The sequence below is a fragment of the Pelodiscus sinensis genome, chromosome 24, assembly GCF_049634645.1.
Source record: "Pelodiscus sinensis isolate JC-2024 chromosome 24, ASM4963464v1, whole genome shotgun sequence".
Lineage (NCBI taxonomy): Eukaryota > Metazoa > Chordata > Testudines > Trionychidae > Pelodiscus > Pelodiscus sinensis.
The window spans coordinates 10,174,955-10,198,643 of record NC_134734.1 but is presented as its reverse complement, the minus strand read 5'-3'; the positions used below and the strand labels follow the sequence as shown (position 1 = coordinate 10,198,643).

The 23,689-nt window shown below is 47.8% G+C and overlaps 1 protein-coding gene across 9 annotated transcripts in view; it reads right to left on the bottom strand.

The window, feature by feature from the left end:
• DNAH2 (dynein axonemal heavy chain 2) overlaps window positions 1-23,689 on the bottom strand; it is a 293,067-nt gene that overhangs the window by 240,181 nt on the left and 29,197 nt on the right. For 6 of the 9 annotated variants that reach the window (XM_075908075.1, XM_075908072.1, XM_075908076.1 and 3 more), the window contains 3 exons: window positions 23,179-23,349; window positions 22,008-22,236; window positions 21,375-21,485 (listed from right to left, as the gene is read on the bottom strand). The exons of 1 other annotated variant lie outside the window; for it this stretch is intronic. In XM_075908075.1, coding sequence (XP_075764190.1) covers window positions 21,375-21,485; window positions 22,008-22,236; window positions 23,179-23,349 — 511 coding nt within the window. Of the gene's footprint in view, window positions 1-21,374; window positions 21,486-22,007; window positions 22,237-23,178; window positions 23,350-23,689 lie in introns of those variants that run through there. 2 more of the 9 variants (XM_075908078.1, XM_075908077.1) reach the window with 2 other exon arrangements.

Here is a 23,689-nt window from a genome sequence, read left to right as displayed (position 1 = left end):
AATAACAGACCCCAGTGGAACATGGTTACAGCAAAGAAACAGGAAGTCTAGACTCCAGGATTCTGGGAAGGGGACCTAATCTTGTGATTAGAAACAAGGACTAAAATTCAGGACTAATCCGTGCCACCTCGAGCAAGTCACATCAGCTCTCTGCCTTTCTGTTTCTCGCTCTATGAACTGCAGGCAATGATATTTCCCTACTTCAGAGTGGGGGTTGTAAAGCTAAATTCATTAGCATCAAGAATTTGGATCCAATGTAATTCATAAATGTCCAAGGAGCAGAGTTAGGAGGGCAGGAAGGAGTGATACTCTTGAGTCACTGCTGTGGTCAAAAATACACTTAGAAAAGACAGAAACTACTTTTTAAAGTATTGCTTTACCCCAGGTGCAGCTGCAATAAGCTGAGCAGAACGATATGGATTCCTATAGCCCAGTGGTCCCCAACACGGTGCCCACGGGCGCCATGGCGCCTGCTGGGGCATTTATGTGCACCCGCCTAGTGAGCAGGGCCGGCCCGAGCTATTCTTGCACCCCAAGCACCTGGTGCATGCGCGGCCCCCACCCCGGGCACGCAGGGCATGTGCGGTGCCACCCCTGGGCATGCGGCGTATGCACAACCCCTGCCCCAGGTGCATGAGCGGTGCTGCCCCCGGGCACCCGGCAGCCCCAAAAGGTTAGGGACCACTGCTGTAGCCCATGTTGGTCCCAAAACTCCCTTCTATGAGGTGCTGCACTGTTGGCTTCCCGAACGCCTGGCCATCTGCTCTTTAAGACAAGAGTTTGGTTCCTGTTTCTAGCCTTTTTAACAATTTTGTTACCTGCGTCTGTTAGTTCCTCAGTACATCATATCAAAGCGTGTTCTGATATATTGCAAAAACGAGGGGACTGACATGGGTGAGCCCTAGAAGAGACTCTCTGCACTTCAGGCAGAGATCCATTATATTAGAAAATAAGCCTATTAGGAAATCTAGCTATCATCTTTGGAAAATCATGGGAGACATGAGAGAGTCCAGAAGACTAGAAAAGGGCAAATATGGTGCCCATTTATAAAAAGGGAAATAAGAACAACCCAAGAAACTACAGACCAGTTAGTTTAACTTTTGTGCCAGGGAAGATAATGGAGCAAGTAATTAAGGAAATCATCTGTAAACACTTGGAAGGTGGCAAGGTGATAGGGAACAGCCAGCATGGATTTGTAAAGAATAAATCATGTCAAACCAATCTGATAGCTTTCTTTGATAGGATAACGAGTCTTGTGGATAAAGGAGAAGCAGTGGATGTGGTATACCTAGACTTTAGTAAGGCGTTTGATACTGTCTAGCATGATATTCTTATCAATCAACTAGGCAAATACAACTTAGATGGGGCTACTATAAGGTGGGTGCATAACTGGCTGGATAACCGTGCTTGGAGAGTAGTTATGAATAGTTCACAATCCTGCTGGAAAGGTATAACTAGTGGGGTTCTGCAGGGGTCTGTTTTGGGACCGGCTCTGTTCAATATCTTCATCAACGATTTAGATATTGGCATAGAAAATACGCTTATTAAATCTGCAAATGATACCAAGCTGGGAGAGGTTGCGACTGCTCTGGAGGACAGGGTCATAATTCAAAATGATCTGGACAAACTGGAGAAATGGTCTGAGGTAAACAGGATGAAGTTTAATAAAGACATGCAAAGTGCTCCACTTCGGAAGGAACAATCAGTTTCACACATACAGAACGGGAAGCGACTGTCTAGGAAGGAGTACGGCAGAAAGGGATCTAGGGGTTATAGTGGACCACAACTGAATATGAGTCAGCAGTGTGATGCTGTTGCAAAAAAAGCAAACATGATTCTGGGATGCATTAACAAGTGTGTTGTGAGCAAGACATGAGAAGTCATTCTTCCGCTCTACTCCATGCTGGTTAGGCCTCAGGTGGAGTATTGTCTCCAGTTCTGGGCACCGCATTTCAAGAAAGATGTGGAGAAATTGGAGAGGGTCCAGAGAAGAGCAACAAGAATGATTAAAGGTCTAGAGAACATAACCTATGAAGGAAGACTGAAAGAACTGGGTTTGTTTAGTTTAGAAGAGAGAAGACTGAGGGGGGACATGATAGCAGTTTTCAGGTATCTAAAAGGGTGTCATAAGGAGGAGGGAGAAAATTTGTTCATCTTGGCCTCTGAGGATAGAACAAGCAGCAATGGGCTTAAACTGCAGCAAGGGAGGTTTAGGTTGGACATTAGGAAAAAGTTCCTAACTGTTAGGGTGGTCAAACACTGGAATAAATTGCCCAGGGAGGTTGTGGGATCCTCATCTCTGGAGATATTTAAAGTAGGTTAGATAAATGTCTATCAGGAATGGTCTAGACAGTATTTGGTCCTGCCATGAGGGCAGGGGACTGGACTCGATGACCTCTCGAGGTCCCTTCCAGTCCTTGTATTGTATTATTCTATGATACGGAAGATGAGGCAACATGTGGAACAGGTAAGGAAACCAAGTCTGGCGCGGCCAGAATGGTGCTACTAGGATTAGTGTTGTTTTGTCCACGGCTGCTTTCTGTAGGATCTTGTGGACTAGGGGAATGGGTGGGAATGCGTACTGAAGTTGCTGACCCCAGTTGTATAGGAAGGCATCCCCCTTCGATGCGAGGCCTATGCCCGCTCTGGAGCAGTAATAAGCACACTTCACATTGTACTGCTTGGCAAAGAGGTGCACCGCTGGATAGCCCCAGCAGGAGAATATGCTCTGTAAGACCCATTTGCGCTGTTGGACAAAGCGCCTGCTGAGCATGTCTGCTGTCGTGTTGTCATCCCCAGGGAGGTATGCTACCGTAATCATGATATTGTAGCAATTGCACCAATTCCACAAACGCATGGCTTCCCTGCACAGTGTACGGGAGCGGGCTCTTCCTTGTCAGCTTATATAATAAGACAGTTGTCATACTGTCTGTGAGTATTCGCACTCCCTGGTTGCATATCCAGGGAAGGAAGTGGTTGCAAGCATTGTACACAGCTCATAACTCGAGCAGGTTTATAAGGCATAGCGATTCCTGTGCTGAACAACGACCTTGAGCTTGCTTACCCTGCATATGGGCCCCCCCAACTGAGTAGGGATGCGTCCATTGTCACCTGGACAGTTGGCTAGGGTCTGTGAAACAGTATACCTGTCAGCATGTTGTGAGGGATGGTCCACCACTTCAGGGATTGCTTGATCGTGTTTGGTACAATGACCATTCTGTGGACGTCACGCTTGTGAGGTGCGTATACTGTAGATATCCAGTGCTGGAGGCATCGGAAGTGTAGTCGAGCATGTGCCCCATCAACTGCAGACAGGTAAGCACAGAGACTATGGGGCTTATAGTGAGAACCTGCACAAGATCCTGAATAGTACAAAGTCTGGAGTCGGGTAAGTAGGCGTGTGCCATGATGGAGTCGAGGCGAGTGCCTATAAACTTTATGGTCTGCTGAGGTACGAGAGATGACTTTTAGACGTTGATTCTAAGACCCAAGGTGTCGAAGAGCAGTCTTCTTGTGAGCTTAAGGCTTCGTCAAATGATCGGGCTCTGAGAAGACAGTCATTTAAGTAAGGAAAAATTATGACTCCCAGTCAACGTAGGAAGGCTGCCACTACAGACAGTGTTTTGGAAAACACCGTTGGGGCTGAAGAAAGGCCGAATGGCAGGACCTTGTACTGATAGTGATCGGAGCCTCCCAGGAAGCAAAGGAAGTGCCTGTGGGCTGGATGAACTGTTACATGGAAATAGGCATCTTGTAAACCGAGGGATGCAAATCAGTCTTGTTGCTCGAGTGCCAGTATGATGGTTGTTAGGGTCACCATCTTGAAATGCTGCATATTGATTGAGATCGCGAAGGTCCAATATAGGTCTCCAACCCCCCGACTTTTTCAGTGTTAGAAAATAGCAGGAGTAAAAACCCCTCCCTTGGAAGGGCTCTGGTACCCTCTCTATTGCTCCAGTGTCGATCAGGTGAGCTACCTCCCGCTTGAAGAGGAGTTCGTCAGATGGGTCCCTGAAGAGTGACGGGAGGGAAGGGGTAGTAGGAGGAAGGGACGTAAAAGGGAATTACGTAGCCCGCTGTTATTAGCTGCATGACCCATCTGTCTGTTGTTATTGCAGCCCAGCGATGGTGAAAGGGCCTTAAGTGATGGTGGAAAAGCATAGTACTGGCATTTGAGGCAAGTAGTATTTGAATGGCTTGCAATCCCTCAATCCACGCGTCAAACTTGCTGTTTGGTTTGTTGCTGATTTGTTGGTCTGGCAGCTTGTGGCCATCCTCTTTGAGACCATTGACTAGGTCGCTGGTGCTCGTATTGTGGCTGCACATAAGAAAAAGGTCTTTGTCTCTGATAGGGCATGTACTTTTTCCGTAGATATGGTGGCATATACATGCCCAAAGTCCTGAGCGTGGTGTGCGAATCTTTGCCAGAGTGAAGCAGCTGGTCTGTCTTGTCCACAAAGAGGCCTTGTCTGTCGAAGGGCAAGTCTTCGACTTTAGAGTGAAGCTCCCTCGGAACCACTGACATGTGGAGCTTCCTCAGAACCACTGACATGTGGAGCCATCTGTGCGCATTACGACAGAAGTTGCTGTCATCCTTGCTGCTTCATCCGCTGTGTCCAGAGTGATGTGACGCGTTGAACAAGAGGCGATGTAGCACTCTTGAATAATAGCTTTGAGCAACTGTCGCTTAGTATATGGAAGGTGGTCGAGTAGGGGAACTAACTTCACGTAACTGTCAAAGTTGTGATTCGCTAACAGCGCCACGTAATTGGCCATTCGGAGCGTTAGCGTGGCCAAGGAGTACACCTGTCTGCCCAAGAGATCTAGGCACTTCTTGTCCTTATCTCCAGTGGTGGTTTTCTACTCGGGGTTTTGGCCCATTGTTGAGCTGCGTCGATGACCAAGGAGTTAGGCTGGGGATGGTTAAACAAGAATTCCATCCCATTGGCTGGGATGAAATACTTTTTGTCAGCCTTTTTATTGGTCGGCAGCGCAATGGCAGGAGTTTGCCATATCCCATTGGCAATTTCAAGTATGGCCTCGTCCAGTGGGAAAGCGACCTTGGATGAGTGGGAGGAAGGATGTAAGTATCTCAACAGATGATGTTGTTTCTGTTGGACCTCCGTTAACTGTACGTTCTGGGTGTCGGCTACCCGCCTGAACAACAACTGAAATTTCTTCAGGTCATCTGACGGTGAAGTGTCTCCAGTGAGGATGGCATCATCTGGCAAAGAAGATGCCATGTCTGTAGGTGACCTTTGATGTGATGCCTCCGTGTCAGAGGTGTGCACTACTTCCATGGTGGGCTGTTCTGTTGGTGGTTGATCACTGGATGGAGTAGATGGTCTGGCTGAGGGCAAGGAGGGGGATCTACTCCTGTCACAAGTTGTGAATGACAGAACTGGTGAAGGTGAAGTGCGAGTTGCATGGGAATATCGCTCTCGATGGCTATGGTATCTATGCCAGTGATCATCGTAACAAGGTTGGTATCTACGCCTGTGGTCGTCCCAGAGAGCTCCTGGAATATGAGGAAGACCTTGGGGATCAGGATCTGTGCCGAGAATAGCAAGGAGATGGCGAGCAATAGTATCAATGATAGTAGTGCCTTGGTTGAGGGGAGACACTAGGTTGGAGCTGCTTGGTTTCATGCTGAGTTGAAGATGGAGAAAGAGGTTTGGGGGAAAAGATCCCCTGTTGTGGACTCGCTGCTCCTCCTCTGCCAGTGGAAGAAAGGTTGCAGGGGAGGTTGCGGGGGGCTCTTACATAAGAGGCGCGGGTGGTGTCACGCTAGGTGTTGAAATTCGGCGCGAGTATGGAGGTGTTCGAGAGTGCTGCGCTGGTGCCGATGGTTTCAATGCAGAGTATGGCGGTGCCTTACGCATCAGTGCCGGTGGAGTTGGCACCCTGTGCATCACTACAGTGCGTCCCGGTACCGAGTTTGTCGGTGCCGGGGAATGAGATGCATGCTGCACCGATATAGTCTCCGGTGCCGGTAGGTCAGAGGGAGATGGGGCAGGTGCTGACGATACCGATTCCATGACTGGTGCTGACGTCGGTGCCAACTTTGATCTTGGTGCCGAACGTACCGCCAGGCTCGGTGCTGGTGTACTACACACCGGTTTGTCTTTAGGTGGCTTTGGGCTGCCGCTATCCCCAAGGTACCCGGCTTATCTCCCGGGCTCACTCTGTGTGCTGGTAAGGAGCAAGACAGCGATCAGCTCTTTTCTGAGCTCGTCGCCTTGGGGGAAGGCCGACGAGTCGTGGCGGGGAGAGACAGCAGTTGAGCTAGGGTTTCTGCCTGTGGTCGAAGTGCCTTATCGAATAAGAGCATCTTGAGCCGCATCTCCCGGTTGCGGCGTGCCCTGGCCGTCAGCTTTGTACAGTGTGGGCACTATTGGGGAATATGTCCTTCGCCAAGGCACCTTATACATCAGGAGTGCCCATATGACACAGGCATTGACTCTCGGCACATCAGACATTTTTTGAAGCCTGGTGACCCAGGCATGGTGAGAGAAAAAGTTGGGGGTTTTTTTGTTTGTTTTTTTTAAAAGCGCTAACTAGAATCTAACTTCTGTAACATTAACTAATTAACTATATACAAATTCTCCTCTCTCAGTCCTGACAGGATCAACGCAAGAGGGAGCTGTTTCTCCATCTGCACCCAAAGACGGTCAGGAAGAACTGGCGGGAGCTGGACCGTGCGACCAGAAACGGCGCAAAAAGTCACAAGATGGCTGCCGCGCATGCGCAGTCCAGCAGACAACGGCTGAAAGATCTCTGAACGAGCCTGGACGAGCCTGACACCCAAAGTGCAGCACCCACAGGGACACTACCCGAAGAAGCAGCTCCGTTTCGAAAAAAAACGCAGTGACCATGTTTATGCTAATGAAGCACCGGATATTTAAATCCCTGCTTCCTTAGCAATTTCGATGTGCCTAATCTACTTCTCTCTGTCGACAGAGAGGTATAGTCTAGACCAGTGGTCTCCAACCTTTTTACACCCAAGATCACTTTTTAAATCTCAGAACAGGTGAAGATCTACCTCCCCGCCCCTTCCTTGAAGCCCCGCCCTCTCTATTCTCCTCCTGTCCATCACTTGCTATCCCCAGCCCTTACTTACACACTCTGATAAACAATTTATTTTTAAATTATGTAATATATACAATTAAAATCACATTTATAGTTATGAAATAAATGGTCTGTTTTTTATTCATGCTATATAAATCTAAAGTGAACCATTTATAATTATACATTTTGTGGGGACAGTTCTGCGGCTGGGGTCTGGGGAGAGGGAACAGGGTGCTGGGAGGGCAGAGGACAGGGTTCTGCAGCAGGGGACAGAGTGCCAGTGGGGACAGGTTTCTGCAGCTGGGGACAGAGTGCCAGTGGGGACAGAGTTCTGTAGCTGGGGACAGGAGAGTGGGGACAGAGTTCGGAGAGTGAGGTCTGGGGAGCAGGGTGCCAGTGGCAGCAGAGGGTCCACTGTATCTGCCTCCTCCCAGGATTCTGCCACTCGCCCCAGAGGGAAGCCAGCACGTGCCTCCTCTGGGCCCAACTCCCCTCCCACCCCCGCGAGCGACTGTTCAAGGCCTCACAATCAACCAGTCGATCACGATCGACGGGTTGGTGACCATGGGTCTAGACGCACTCACAGTGTCCACTGGGATACTGCTCAGTTTCACTAGATGTCACTAGATAGCATCTGCACTACAGTAGTTATGCCACTGTAGATACTATACAGTAGACAAGCTCTAATTCAGACCTAGGTAGAGTACAACAGACTTGAGAAAAGCCTCAAAACATGTGCATGTATATAACAAATGAGCCTCAGTGCTGTTAAGTAAATGGACTACTTGTGTAAGAGTAGATTACTCACCTGTGCAGTAACTGATGTTCTTCGAGATGAGTATACTCGTGGGTGCTCCATATCAGGTGTCAGTGCTCCCGTGCGCCATGGATTGGAGTCCGAGAGCTGTGTCTCTGGGACCGTGCATGCGCAGATTCAGAGCCACGTGCTCCGAGTGCTGGTATTGTGCATGCATGTGCTTCCTCCCACCCCCATTCCTTCTCTACCTCAACAAGAGATCACTTGAAGAGGCCAGAGACCCTGAAGTAGAGGGGAGGAAGGGAAGGTAGTGGAGCACCCACAGGGACACTCATCTTGAAGAATGTCAGTTATTGCACACGTGAGTAACCTCCTCTTCGAGAGAGAGATGTCCTCATGAGTGCTCCACATAATTCAAGGAGGCAGGGACTTTGGATCTGGCATGAAGGCAGTGGAAAGGACTGCCTTGGGGAACTTAAAGTTGGATAATGGTCCTTGAGGTAGTGCATAATGCTTTGTGAACATCTGCGTTGATGCCCATGTAGCAGTTCGGCAAATGTGCACAATGGAAACCTTGCATAGAAAGGCTATTGCGGTAGACATGGCTCTCTAGTGGAATGCACTCAGATATTCGTAGGAGGATTAGTGAAGGACAATAACAAAGTCTAATACAGTCCGAGATCCAATAAGAAAGTCTCTGTGAAGAGATGGGTTAATCTTTATTAAGGTTTGCTATGAAAACGAAAAGCCTAGAAGATCTAAATGGCTTTATATGATGCAGGCAGAAAGAAAAGGCCTTTGAAAGTCAAGTGTGTGCATCTTTGATTCGAAGGAGTTGGCATGAGGCTTCGGAAAGAAGTGGGGGGGATGTATCATCAGGTTGAGATCGAAGGAAGAGCGTATTTTGATTAAGAATTTCAGGGGGTACTGAATCATAGAGCTGGAAGAGACCTCAGAAGGTCATCAAGTCCAGCCCGCTGCCCAAGGCAGGACCAATCCCAACTAAATCAAGCCAGCCATGGCTTTGTCAAGCCGAGACTTAAACACCTCTAGGGATAGAGATTCCACCACCTCCCTAGGGAACCCATCACAGTGCTTCACCACCCTCCTAGTGAAATAGTTTTTCTTAATATCCAACCTAGACCTCCCCCACTGTAACTTGAGACCATTGCTCCTTGTTCTGCCATCCGTCACTACTGTGAACAGCCTTTCTCCAGCCTCTTTGGAACCTTCCTTCAGGAAGTTGAAGGCTGCTATCAATTCCCCCCTCCCCCTCTCTCTTTTCTTCTGTAGACTAAACAAACCCAAATCCCTCAGTCTCTCCTCATAGGTTATGCGCTCCAGCCCCCTAATCATTTTGGTCACACTCCGCTGGATCCTCTCCAATGCGTCCACATCTTTTCTATAGTGGGGGACCCAGAACTGGACACAATATTCCAGATGTGGCCTCACCAGAGCTGAATAAAGGGGAATAATCACTTCTCTGGATCTGCTGGCAGTGCTCCTCCTAATGCACCCTAATATGCCATTAACCTTCTTGGCTATAAGGGCACACTGTTGACTCATGTCCAGCCTCTCATCCACTGTAATCCCCAGGTCCTTTTCTGCTGAACTTCTACTTAGCCATTCAGTCCCCAGCCTGTAACAATGCTTGGGATTCTTCCATCCCAAGTGCAGGACTCTGCACTTGTCCTTGTTGAACCTCATCAGATTTCTTTTTGCCCAATCCTCTAATCTGTCCAGGGTCAGCCCTAGACTAGCTGTCAGCAACTGGTGCCCTAGGTGAACCATGCAATCGGCACCCCCCCCCCCCAAACCTCTCAATGATATTGTGCCACCATTTGGCGCCCCATTTAATTTGGCGCCCTAGGCAACTGCCTAGTTTGTCTATATGGACAAGCCGCCCCTGAATCTGTCCAGGTCACTCTGGGCCCTATCCCTGCCCTTCAGCATATCTACCTCTCCCCCTAGCTTAGTGTCATCCGCAAACTTGCTAAGGGTGCAATCCATCCCCTCATCCAGGTCATTAATAAAGATGTTGAACAAAACTGGTCCAAGAACCGATCCTTGGGGCACTTCGCTAGAAACCAACCGCCAACCTGACATCAAGCCGTTGATCACTACCCGTTGGGCCCTACAGTCTAGCCAGCTTTCTATCCATCTTACAGTCCATGTATCCAATCCATATTCCCTTAACTTCCTGGCAAGAATATTGTGGGAGACCGTATCAAAACTTTGCTAAAGTCAAGGTATATCACATTCACTGACTTTCCCATATCCACAGAACCAGTTACCTCATCATAGAAGCTAATCAGACTGGTCAGGCACGATTTGCCCTTCGTGAATCCATGTTGACTATTCCTGATCACTTTCCCCTCTTCCAAGTGCTTCAAAATGGATTCCTTGAGGATCTCCTCCATGATCTTTCCAGGGACTGAGGTAAATCTAACTGGTCTGTAGTTCCCTGGATTGTCCTTCTTCCCTTCTTTAAAGATGGGCACTACATTTGCCTTTTTTCCAATCATCTGAGATCTTTCCCGATCTCCACAAGTTTTCAAAGATAATGGCCAAAGGCTCCACAATGACATTTGCCAACTCCCTCAGTACCCTCGGATGCATTAAATGGATTTGTGTATGTTTACCTTTTCTAAATAATTCCTCACTTGTTCTTTCCCCACCGAGGGCTGTCCACCTCCTTCCCATACTACATTGCCTAGGGCATTTGTCTGGGAGCTGACCTTGTCCATGAAGACAGAGGCAAAGAAACTATTGAGTACTTCAGCTTTTCCCACATCATCTGTCACTAGGTTACCTCCCTCATCCAGTAAGGGCCCCACACCCTCTCTGATCACCCTCTTATTGCTAACATGATTGTAGAAACCTTTCTTGTTACCCTTCACATCCCTTGCCAGCTGCAATTCCAATTGCGCTTTGGCCTTCCTGATAACTCCCCTGCATTCTTAAGGTAATCTTATCCTTAAAAAAGGTTGCGTACAGAGGATCTGCCATAAGCACGGCAATTTCTCCCATTCATCTGGCTGATGTAATGGCTACCAGGAACACTGACTGTTTTCATAGATAAGTGTAATAGGGAGGATGTAGCCTTTGGTTCACAGGGGAGCCATGTAAGCGCATTCAGTAATAAGTGCAGATCCCAGGGTTCAGGTGGTGAGAAATAGGGATATTAAGGACAAGTAAGCATTTCCTTATCGGAAGCATTTGCATATTGGAAAGTAGACAGGATAGTCGACTAGTCGCTTTCCCCTCTCCCCCCTGCCCCCGCTGTCTCTATCAGATAGAGGCAGCAAGAGGAGGGGAAAGAGGGAGTTAGTTCAAAACATCAGAGCCACACAAAGCCCAGCATCTTGGGCTCCACGCAGAGCTGCCACTTTGAAATGCCTTGGCAGTGTTTCAAAGGGGCAGCGCTGCACAGAGCTGACCCCAGATTCCATGGGACACTGCCCCTTTGAAATGTTGCTGCAATGTTTCAAGGGGCAGTGCCACACAGCTGACTAGTCAATAGGCACTTCTGCGTTCCGCCTTTGAAACGTACAAGAGCCCCAGAGGGCTCCGCTAACCCCGGTCTCCGCACAACATTTCAAAGCAGCAGCACCACTTGGAGCCCGGGATCAGCTAGGGACTCCCCAGTTGACCCCAGGCTCCGTGCTGCACTTCCTCTTTTGAAATGTACAAGAGTCCCCAGCGGGGGCTCTTGTGCATTTCAAAAGAGGAAGTGCAGCACGGAGCCTGAGTTCCCCACTGACCCCAGGCTCCATGTGAGCGTTTCCGCTTTGAAATGTACACAAGTCCCCGCTGGGGCTCTTGTGCCTTTCAAAGCAGAAGAGCCCACGTGGAGCCCAGAGACAGCAGGACTTCCAGCTGGCTCTGGGCTCCACGTGGTATTCCCATCGACTATTCAACTAGTAAATTAATCACTAGTTAACATCCCTAGTGAGGAAACCTCTGGATAAAGTGCTTGCAGGCCTTTTAAAAATCTTTTTGTGATGGGATGTGCAAAGATTGAGGAATCATCTACCTTAAGGTGAAAAGTAGTTATAGCAGGCAAATATACCTTTATGGAACTAGTGGAAAGGCCTGACTGTTTAAGGTGCAATAAGTACTCACGGATAAGGGGGTACGGAGGCCATCAACAGAGAGAATTTATGATCCGAACACCATATGGAAAATCTCTTTCATTTCTGAATGTACTGTATGTCTTGCAGGTGTTCTGGGCCCTGCTATGGAGTAGTACCCGTTGTATAGATTCTCAACATTCCAATTCTTGTGCAGAAATGTACCCTGCTTTGAGGTACAACATGTGAACATTGGGATAATTCGTGGGGGTTCCCAGTTGGAAGAGGAGATCTGGGGTCTCTGGTAGAGGGATTAGTGGAATCCGTAACATTCTGGTTAGTATGGGAAATCAAGGCTGTCGTAGTCACGATGGAGCTATGAGTATCATTCTGACCTTGTCTGTTCTTACTTTGTGTATGACTGTTTAGGAGCAGTATGGGAAGGAATGTATACAGTAGGTGAGAGGACCGACTAATTAGGAAGGCATCGCCTAGGGACGCCTTCCCCATTCCCACTCTGGAGCAGAAGAGATGATGCTTCTTGTTGGTTTGAGTGGCAAAGAGATCAATGGTGGGGTGGCCCCATTGGTGGAAGATCCACACTAAGATGTCATGGTTGATTTGCCACTCGTGTTTGGGAGGTAGTGCTGGGCTGACCCCGTCAGCCATAGTATTGAGATTGCCTGGGAGATGAAAGGCAGTGATTTTGGTCCTGTGTTTTATGCACCAGTTCCAGAGAGTCATGGATTCTGTGCATAGTGCATGTGATCAGGCTCCACCCTGTTGAGTTATATAAAACATAGTTGTGACGGACACCCTCCCATGCTCTTGGAAATGGATTTATGGACATGAATATACATATCTCAAAAGTGTTTGGAGCGAATCATTTTGCGTAACCCATCAATCTTCATGTCACAATCCACTGGTTCTCTTTATCTTACTCCGTTGTATGTATCATTTGTGTGTGTAAAATTAGACACAGGGAGTGGGGAATAATTTGTGAGTTTCAAATGTATGAACGAGAGACATGGAGGGTGTTACCCTCAACTATTAAATTATCTCTTCTGTCCTTCAGCCTGAGCAGGGGTTGGTAGGGAGTGGCCTCAATCCTTTAACAAAAAGAATAGGAGAGGAGAGGTCGAGGTCATTGGGCTGAGCTGCACCTGGAGGAGGGAGCCTGAGACCCCAGGGAGGGAAGACAGCCCTGGTTTAGGGTGGCATCTGGAAAAGAGCTTTTAGGGTCAGTTTGATTACGTTTGTACTGAGGTTTCAGTGTAGAATTAGCCAAGCATTTTTGTTTCTTTTGCTATGTAACCTACTTTGCTCTGCCTATTTTCACTTATTGCTACTTAAATCCTACTGCTTCAACTTAATAAAACCATTTTCATTTTCTATCAAACCCCGTGTAAGCAATTGTTACTTGGGGGGCAACCAGTGTGCACATTCCCCCTTTCATTGTTAAAGGTGGCTTACCTAATTCTTCAGAGTTTGATCCCATCCAGGGAGTGCTCTCTCAGGAGGCTAGGCTCTAAACTGCACTCTCCTTGTACCTGAAGTGGTTCAGTGGCTGAACTGCTTCTTGGTGAGGGCAGGGACCTCAGCTCGTGGCCTTGGCTGGGGGAGACCAGCAGAGCTGGCCCAACAGGACCAGGTGGTGAGGAGCCCCAGCGAACAGAAAAGTGAGTGGCAGTGGCCATGTCAGCACCCCACGAGACACCCCTAAGGGGTCATTGTGACCACGCCCCATCACAATAGTCACCATATTGTCTGTATATTCTGACATGACTGTTAGTCACAAAGGGAAGGAATTGTTCACATGCATACCATATGGCTCGAAATTCTAGGACGTGTATATAGAGGTTCCTCTCAGTTAGACCACAATCCCTGAGCTGTACAAGCTGCCCCCAACTCGCGACATGATCGGTTCCGGATATAGCGTCGCAAGTCGAGGGCATTGTAACTCGAGCCCGTATTTACAACAGGTGTTATATGCTGTCATAAATGCGGAGCCGAGGACATAAGTCGGGGGATTTTGGCCCCTTCCGCACTTACCGAAAAGGTCATAAGTGCAGGGGTTCATAAGTCGGGCTGTTGCAAAGCGGGGGCCTCCTGTATAGTTGTTGTAAGTGTACTCTCCACCCAGTGAGGAAAGCATCTGTAGTTATGGTGATGGAGTGCTCTGGTGTGAAAAATGAAACCCCCGAACAGAGATTCTCAAGTACTGTCCACCATTCGAGGGACTGCCTCACTGTTGTGGGGACAGACAGAATAATTGGTGTATAATGGGTTTGTATACCGGGTTTGTATACCCTCCTGAGCCAACCCTGAAGGCATTGCATGTATAGGCGAGCATTTATTACTACAAAATTGCATGCAGCCATGTGCCCCAGTAACAGCAGGCAATCGTGAGCCATAATTTTGTGGCTGGACTGTAGCCTGCGTACTAGTTCAGCTATTTTGTGGAATCTTTCTGTGGGAAGATAGGCAATAGCCATTGTGGAATCCAGGTGAGCCCCTATGAATTATATTTTCTGTGTTGGAAGTAGAGTAGACTTTGTTTTGTTTATTTGCAGGCTGAGACTTTTGAAGATGTACATCATGACAGACATACTGCAATGAGAGTCGAGTTTGGAGCATACTTGAGGAGGCAATCATCCAGGTAAGGGAATATAAAAAAGCAAAATGTTATTATTAGGCACTGATGACAGATAATACTTTGGAAAATACCCTCGGAGCAGTAGATAGGCCGAAGGTAGTACCTTGTATTGGTAGTGATTTGAACCTAGGACAAATCAGAGAAAATGTCTATGAGCTGAATTAATAGAGACGTGAAAATAAGCATCTTGCAAGTTGAGGGATGAGAACCAGTTGCTCTGTCACAGCGAGTATCGCCATTTTAAATCTCTGTTTCCGAATGTACTTAATCAATGCTCTCAGGTCTAAGACTGGCCACCCATCCACCCAATTTCTTCTCAGTGAGGAAGCAGTGAGAATAAAAATCCTTATCTACGAACTGTGAAGGGACTGTTTCTATTGCTTCCAGGGGGAGGAGGAGGTGTTGTCTCTCCTGTTGGAGAAGAGTCTTGTAAAAGTGGTCCTTGAAGAGGAATGGGGAAGGGGGTACGGTCATAACAGGAATAATGTAACTGTTTGGTAAAACAGGAAGCGGCGGTGTTGGAAGAAGTTGTGAGAGGATGGTGGCATTGGAGAAGGCAAGTGGCTTTCCAGGCCCTCAACGTTTGTCTCAAATCTGCTTATTGGTCTGCTGGGATTGTTGCATGGTATTGGAAGATGGGCAACGTTGCTGTGATCTATTTCGATTTTGCTGTTGTTGCTGCTGATCCTTCCTGGGGTTGCGTTGAGTATATCGAGGGTATCTCGGTCTAGGGTATGGCTGATACCTAAACTGTCGCCTTCTAGGTGCCAGATTGTAGATGCCAAGGGATCTGAGTGTCATCTTGGAATCTTTCACTGTATGCAGCACCTCATTGGTGTTGGCTGTGAACAGTTTCTCGCCGTCAACAGTGGATTGGATCTCGCTAGGGAAGGAGGCAGAGTTGAACCAAGAGGCTTGCCTCATGACAACTGTGGTAGCCGTAGATCTCGCAGTTGTGTCTGCCACATCTAGAGCTTCTTGCAAAGCTGTTCTAGAAATTGTATGTCCCTTAGCAATTACAGCCTTATATTGTTGTTTCTTAGCCTCTGGTATGTCTGCAATAAAAGTCATTGAGTTTGGAATAATTCCTGTGGTAGTATTTGCTTAGTAAGGTTGAATAATTAGCAACACGGAACTGCAACATGGATGACATACAGACCTTGCACCCTAATAAATCAAGCCTTTTACTGTCAAGGTCAGATGGGGTGGACCTAAACTCATGGTGTTTATTTTTTTGGAGGGCAGCCTCCACCACCAGTGAGTTGGGTGCTGAGTGAGTAAAGAGGAACTCAGAACCTTTAGATGGGACATAGTATTTCTTATGTGCTCTTTTGCACATGGGTGTGGCCATGGCAGATGTTTGCCAAATGATATTAGCAGGTTCTATAACTGGACAGTTGCTAGGTAAGGCTATTTTTGAGGATGCTACAGATTATAGGATGTCTGTCTGTAAGTTCATGTTGGTTCTCCGTAACCTCTTGCAATTGGATGCTGAGTTCTGCAGAGACCCGCTTAAAGAGGTTCTGAAAGTGTGAAAAGTCATCTGTGGTGGTAGGTGGGGGACGCATGATGGCTTCATCAGGCAAGGAAGATATGTTTGTGTCAGGAGAAGTATCCAGAGATGGGTCATTGTTGTGACTGTCCTCTGTGTCCTACTGAAGCTGAAGAGACAATGATTGTGATGGATGAGAGCATTGTTGTATCGTGGCATGTTTCCTGGGATGCTGGTTTCTATAACATGACTGGATTCCAGTAGTGGCGCTGTGGTGGATAGGCCACTGGAGGTGGCATCCATGGGTTTCCATACCAGACATGTCTCTATGCCTGGTAGATGCTGGATGAATTCTGGTAGAATAGATGGAATGATCAATTCCATCTAGGGTGACCTAGATAGATTAGAGGATTGGGCCAAAAGAAATCTGATGAGGTTCAACAAAGACATGTGTAGAGTCCTTGGGATGGAAAAAACCCAAGAACTCTTACAGGCTGCGGACCGACTGGCTAAGCAGCAGTTCTGCAGAAAAGGACCTGGGGATTACAGTGGATGAGAAGCTGGATATGAGTCAACAATGTTCTCTTATAGCCAAGAAGGCTAATAGCATATTAGGTTGCATTAGGAGGAGCATAGCCAGCAGATTTAGGGTATGTCTACACTACCCCGCTAGTTCGAACTAGCGGGGTAATGTATGCATACCGCACTTGCTAATGAAGCCCGGGATTTGAATTTCCCGGGCTTCATTAGCATAAGCGGGGAGCCGCCATTTTTAAATCCCCGCTGCTTCGAACCCCGTGTAGCGCGGCTACACGGGGCTCGAACTAGGTAGTTCGGACTAGGGTCCTATTCCGAACTACCGTTACTCCTCGTGAAACGAGGTGTACCGGTAGTTCGGAATAGGCACCCTAGTCCGAACTACCTAGTTCGAGCCCCGTGTAGCCGCGCTACACGGGGTTCGAAGCAGCGGGGATTTAAAAATGGCGGCTCCCCGCTTATGCTAATGAAGCCCGGGAAATTCAAATCCCGGGCTTCATTAGCAAGTGCGGTATGCATACATTACCCTCCTAGTTCGAACTAGGAGGGTAGTGTAGACATACCCTTAGAGAAGTGATTATTCCACTTTATTCAACTCTGGTGAGGCTACATCTGGAGTACTGTGTCCAGTTCTGGGCCCCCCACTATAGAAAGGATGTAGAGAGGGTCCAGCGGAGGGTGACCAAAATGATTAGGGGGCTACAGCACATGACCTATGAGGAGAGACTGAGGGATTTGGGTTTGTTTAGTCTGCTGAAGAGAAGAGTGGGGGAGGGGGGTTGATAGCAGCCTTCAACTTCCAGAAAGGAGGTTCCCAAGAGGATGGAGAAGTTACTCACTTTTGTGCCGTAACAATGTTTCTTCAGGATGTATCCCTGTGGGTGCTCCACTGCAGGTGTCGAGCTCGTCCCAGTGCTGCAGGTCAGAGATTTTCAGTAGCCGTATCAGACGGACCACGCATGCGTGGTCAGCTTCTCGTGCTGTTCATGCCCTTTGATCGTCATGCGTGGTTCAGCTCCCACCAGCTCCTCCCACTGCTAGGTTATCTGTAGTGAGAAAGAGACAAAGCTCCGGAGCGGGGAGGAGGTGGGACGAGGAGCAACCACAAGGACACATCTCTAAGAACCATTGTTACTTCACGAAGGTGAATAACTTATTCTTTGAGTGGTCTCCATGGGTGTTCCACTGTAGTCGACTATACAGCAGTACTCAGAATGCACTCTGGAGTTAAGGTTTATCAGTAATTAAAAATACTGCTGAAGCGACAGTGGAATCAGTGGCCAAATGTTGTATGACTGCATAATGGTCTATGAATGTGGCATTAGATGACCAGGTAGCCGCTTGACAAATATCACTCAATGGGACTCCTCGCATGAAGGTTGTAGAAGTAGCTACTGCTCTCGTAGAGTGGACTTTTGGTTGGGATTGGAGAGGTTTATTGAGAATGGCATAGCAGGTGATAATGCATGTCACTATAAGCCTTGCAATACGTTGGTTGGATAAGGTGTTGCCTTTGGATCGTTCTGCAATTGATACTATCAGCCAATCCCTTCTATGCCATTCTCAGGTTCTGTCAATGTAAAAGGAAAGTGCTCGGCGTATGTCAAGTGTATGGAGCAGAGCTCGTTGTAGAGAAGAGTGAGGTTTCGGATAAAAAGAAGGTAACACTATGGGTTCATTGATATGAAAATCAGAACAAACTTTGGGAATAAAAACAAGGGGTAGACGCAATATGACTGAATCTTTGGTAAACGATGTGAATGATGGTGTTGCCATTAGAGCAGCCAACTCACTGACTCTGCGTGCAGATGTGATTGCCAAGAGAAAAACCAATTTCATTGTAAGCATTTGGAGAGATGTCGTGACTAACTGTTCAAATGGAGGATACATTAGAGTATCCAATACTAAGTCCAGGTTCCAGGAGGGGGGTGGTTGTCTACATAGGGAATTAAGGTTCGTCAGACCTTTTATGAATCTTTTAGTGATTGGGTGAGCAAATATCAATACCCCTTCTATGGGATGATGAAAAGCACGGATAGCTGCCAAATGTACTTTCAGCGACGAGATAGAAAGTCCTGTTCGTTAAAGGTGAAGGACGTAATCGAGGATCTGATGGAGGAGCGATGTAGTGGGGTCGATCCAATTGTCAGAGTACCAGAGCACAAACCTTCGCCATTTCTCAAGGTAAGTTATTTGAGTAGACTTCCTTCTACTATGCACTAAGACAGCTTGTACCTGTTCTGAGCAGAGATGCTCAGCTGCCTTGAACCAGTCAGGAGCCAGGCCATTAAGTGCAGAGTCTCTGGCCTGTGATGGAGGAGAGAGCCGTGATTCTGAGAAAGAAGGTCCGGCAGGGGAGGAAGAGGGTAAGGTAGCTGCAGAGGCATTAGGCGGAGGAACGGGTACCACGGTTGTCTCGCCCATGCCAGAGCTATGAGGATTACCCCTGCTGAGTCCATACTGATTTTCTCTAGTACTCTGGGTATGAGCACAGTCAGGGGAAATGCTTAAAGCAGCGACATCTTCCAGCTGATTAGGAACGTATCTCCTGGCAGTCCCTTTCCAATGACCGTCCTGGAGCAAAAGTGCCAGCACTTTGTGTTGTCGCCGGCGGCGAATAAATCTATTTGAGGAGTTCCCCACAAGCAGAAAATGCATCAAAGGATGTCTGCACATATTTCTCACTCGTGATTGAGAGTCCACAATAGCATTTTTGGTGCCAGGTAAGTAGGATGCTATTAAGGTGATGTCATTTCGAATGCACCAATTCCACAATCAGATTGCTTCTGCACACAGGGAACGTGAACGTGCTCCTCCCTGCCAATTAATGTAATACATTGTTGTGATATCGTCAGTCAATATTCTCATGGTTGTTTCAGCTATGTAGACATGGAAATGTCTGCACGCATGAAAGACAGCTCTGAGCTCAAGAAGGTTTATGTGAAAAGCCCCTTCTGAAGCTGACCACCTGCCCTGGACCTTCATGCCGTCCATATGTGCGCCCCAGTCAGTAAGGGAGGCATCTGTTACCTGACTGGTAGGTTGAGGACGATGGAACGGGACACCTGCCATGAGATTATGCGGGTTGGTCCACAATGACAGGGAGCTGCAGACATAGAAGGAGCTACTGACTTCTGAATGCTATGCCTTGTGGGAATGTATACTAAAGCCAGCCAATGTTGAAGGCAACGGAAGTATAGTCGTGCATGATGCACCATGAATGGGGTAATGGCCATGTGTCCCATCAGTTGCAGACAAGTGAGTATCGACACCGTAGGGGCGTGTATGAGGATGGTTACCAAATCTTGTATTGCATGGAATCGTTCTATCGGTAAATACGCCTGTGCCAAGACAGAATCGAGTCTGGCGCCTATGAAGTTTATGGTTTGAGTTGGCTTCACTGGGGTCTTCTGCTCAGGGAGTCGAAGGTCTGTCTGAATAACATGACTGTGGGACGTCTCCTGTCATGATCTGCCCTTTATGAGACAGTCGTCCAAGTAAGGAAATATGATGTCTCTGTGGCGCAGATGTGCTGCTACCACCGAAAGCGTTTTCAAGAAAACCCTGGGAGCGGATGCCAAAGGCAAAGGGCGCACTTTTTAAAACCCAGTGAACCAGGCATTATATATAGTTGGGGATACTTAGGGCGTAAAACAATCAGATTGGAGATCCTTAGTTGGATCTAACAACCTGGTGTGAGTGATGCCTTTCAGAGTAGCAAATCAGGGCATTCAGTGGAACGGGTGTTTTTCACTTCAGAGGGACGTTCCGAGAATTTAGTAGTTGGTGTTTGCCTACTGCTAACCTGTGCAAAAAGAGCAAGGCCTGCAAGGACCTGGAACATGGAAGTTGTTGCAATCAAAGGCATCTGAAGGCCGTCTCCTGGGTGATTTGAATTTCCCGCACTTCATTTGTATAACGGCGGCCGTGGCTTACAGGATCTTTTGAAAAGGGGCATTTCTGTTGAAGGATCCCTGTCTTGACCGCGGTTTTTTTTTTGGTTGTTGTTTTTTCGAAAAGCGGCTTTTTTAAAAAAAAGCCGCAGCTACCATTATGCAAATGAAACATGAGAAATTCAAATCCCAGCTTCATTTACAATTTTGATACGTCTAATTTACATCCCTTTAAACTACATCTCTTTTTCGATAAACATACCCCTGCAGTGCAGGGTGGCAGCTGGCTCCCTCGGCTCCAGTGTTCATCAGAAGCCAACTTTTAAGCCAGCTCCTGACGAGTACCAGCTCCAGTCTGCCACCCCTCTCCAGAGGAGCCGGCTGTCACCCCTGCACTACTACCTCTGATACACAGTCAGCAGCACGCTCAACCAGGAGCGTGGCAGGAGCCTACATGTAACTATTAATAGTAACCAATAAGACCAGGTTTATACTTTTTATACTTTTACATGCATAGTGCCTAGGGGAGGTTCTGAGGATGCTGAGTCCCATCACTGAACCTCCCAGCTGACCTCACCTCTGCTTAAAATTTTTACTGCCTGGTGTCTTTCTGCTCCTTGAGGGATATCTAAGTGAAAGCAATAACAGTACCAAAAGATCCTACGTGTTCTTCAGACCCCGACAAGCCTCCAAGTGATTGGGAATGATGGATGCAGCTCATATGCTGCTGGAGGTTAATTCACTTAGACTCTATTCACTGCTATTCTCACCACCTCCTCTGTTGAGTTTATTCCCACCAACCAGCCCCCTTCCCATTACACTGATCTTGTTACTGTGCCTCTCTCCTAGGCTGTGCAGCACTGTGATCCCGAGAGAGCTGGGCTGCAGAGCTACTCACTTTCCAGTCTCTGTACGAGCGCTTTGTCTTTTACCACCACTTCGGGCTTCATCGTCAGGGCTTCAATCGGGATGTAGAGAACCGTGCGGCCCTTCATTTTGGAACGTGTATCTGGAGAAGGGAGAAAGACAGACCTGCTGGTACACAGCCAATCCCTCTCTCTGGGTCCTCTCTCCTGCAGCTGGTTTGGGGGGTGGATTGTGGAACAGACATCTCTTTTCTCTGATTATATTTGCTCAGAGGAGTCAGAGAATGGCACATAATGGCACACCTTTAAGGAGACTCACCCTGATCAGTGAACACTGACCGACTCAAACTGAGTCAACGAATGAGACGCAAAACTTTTTGCTACTAAGGACCAGTTCCATTCTGGCCCTCTATCAATGGACAAGGCAGGTGAGGTAGTATCTCTAAAGCTAGTTTCTTTCCCCAACAGAAGTTGGTTCAACAAAAGTTATCACTTCACCCACTTAATCTCTCTCTTATGCTGGGTCCGAGACAGCTCCAACAATAGAGCACAGAGCAAGGCAACAAGTGTGTAACAAAACACAGGCCAGGGACCAATATCAGGGTGGAGGGAACCTGAGGAGGGCAGCACTACAAGACAGCTAAATGGTAGAGGCACCACTCTACCTGTAAGAGAGGTCATGAAGTGGTATATTTCCAAGAAGAATTCATTCTTGATGCTCTCCGGCCAAGTGGTGTTGTGGAAGAGGCGAGGCAGGAAGACACTATTGAGAATTCGCATCAGGGAATCAATGTAGGGTCTCCGAACAGTGCCAAATTGCACCGTCTTCTGGAAATTCTCTGCTGTGATCTCTGCATTCTCATGGCGAATGAAGTAAGTGAGCTGTTTCTGCTCCTGGAGGAGGCAGCCAATGACAGGGTGAGGTAATTAACAGCAGGCTTTGCCACCTCACTGTATCTATGAGGCATGTGTCTTGTCTACAAGCCCAGTACAGAGTTATAGCAATGCCCCCATAGGTTTGGAACATAATTAGAGTAAGGAAGTTACAGTCATGAACAAGATATGGCACAGATAAGTTAGCCTGGCTTCTGTAAAGGAATTCTGCACCTCTCTTACCTGTTCAAATTCCCTAAGCATCTCAGCTAAAGAGCAAATAAAGGAGAGCTGGCTGGCATCATTTACTTAGCATTTCAAAAAGCTTTAGGCAAAATCCTTCCCGAAAGGCTTTTAAAGAAACTAAGGCCCAGAGTTTGCAAACACTTATGCGCGTGCTTCATTTTATGAATGTGATGAGAATGCCATTGAAGGCACTAGGGATGTAAAAACTGCCCAGAATATTTAACCGGTTAATCAATGTGTTTAATTGATTAACCACCAGCTGAGGGCAGTGTTCCAGCCCCCCTACCCCCACCTCACCCCTGCTAACTACAGCCACATGCAGTGGGGGCTGCTCTGGCCCTGTCAGCAGTAGTGGAAGCTACTCCTTCCCCAGCTGCTCCTTCTGGTTGCCTCAGCACTGCCATAGCTGCAGGTGGCAGGGGCTGCTTCAGGCCCGCTGTGGGCCAGAGATGGAGAGAGATTTGAGTTAACCAGTTAGCTGGTAAGCATGCCAGCAAGGCCTGTTAACCTTTAACATCCCTAGAAGGCAGCATGCTGAACCACCAGTGTCCCCTCACTCTCATGCACTGTGGTGGGCCATTAGGATCAGCAATAACTCTCAGGGAAGTTACTCCCAAACCTGGCAAGAGCCAATAGGATCACAACACAAACTGGTATGACTACAGCCCCTGGGGTGGGAACTCTCATAGGACCTAAGCAGCAGAGTGCCAAACAAACCTGATATGGCATGTTATGTTCAACCTTCAATCCAGCAAACTCATCTATGTAGACAACGAGCAATTGCTTACTGACATCCTTCAAAAAGAGATCCAGGGATGCAGCATGCTCTTCTGTCCACATGTCATCCCTTAGGCCACTCAGGACCACCCGGCTTTGGATGCAGGGTTTCTGGGGAAAAAGGACAGAACAAAACCAAGGAGAGATGCAGAAAGAGGATGTGGGTAGGAGGAGGTGTGAGGTGAATTATTTCACTGGTGACACATGACAGCTCTGGAGAGTGCAGTGTTCTGTGTGTGCAACAAAAAGAGCAATATAAGCCCTATGCACACCACCCACCAATCTGCTCTTGAGAGACCTTCAGGGTGCTGGAATTGGGAGAATCCATCCATGGGCAGATCTCAAATTTCTGTGAGGCAACGCCTGCTTCTTTCAGAACTGGACTGAAACATACAGACTCTTCACACAGGGGCCTGTGTATGTCCTCAAATGGGAGTGGATTCTGCTCTGC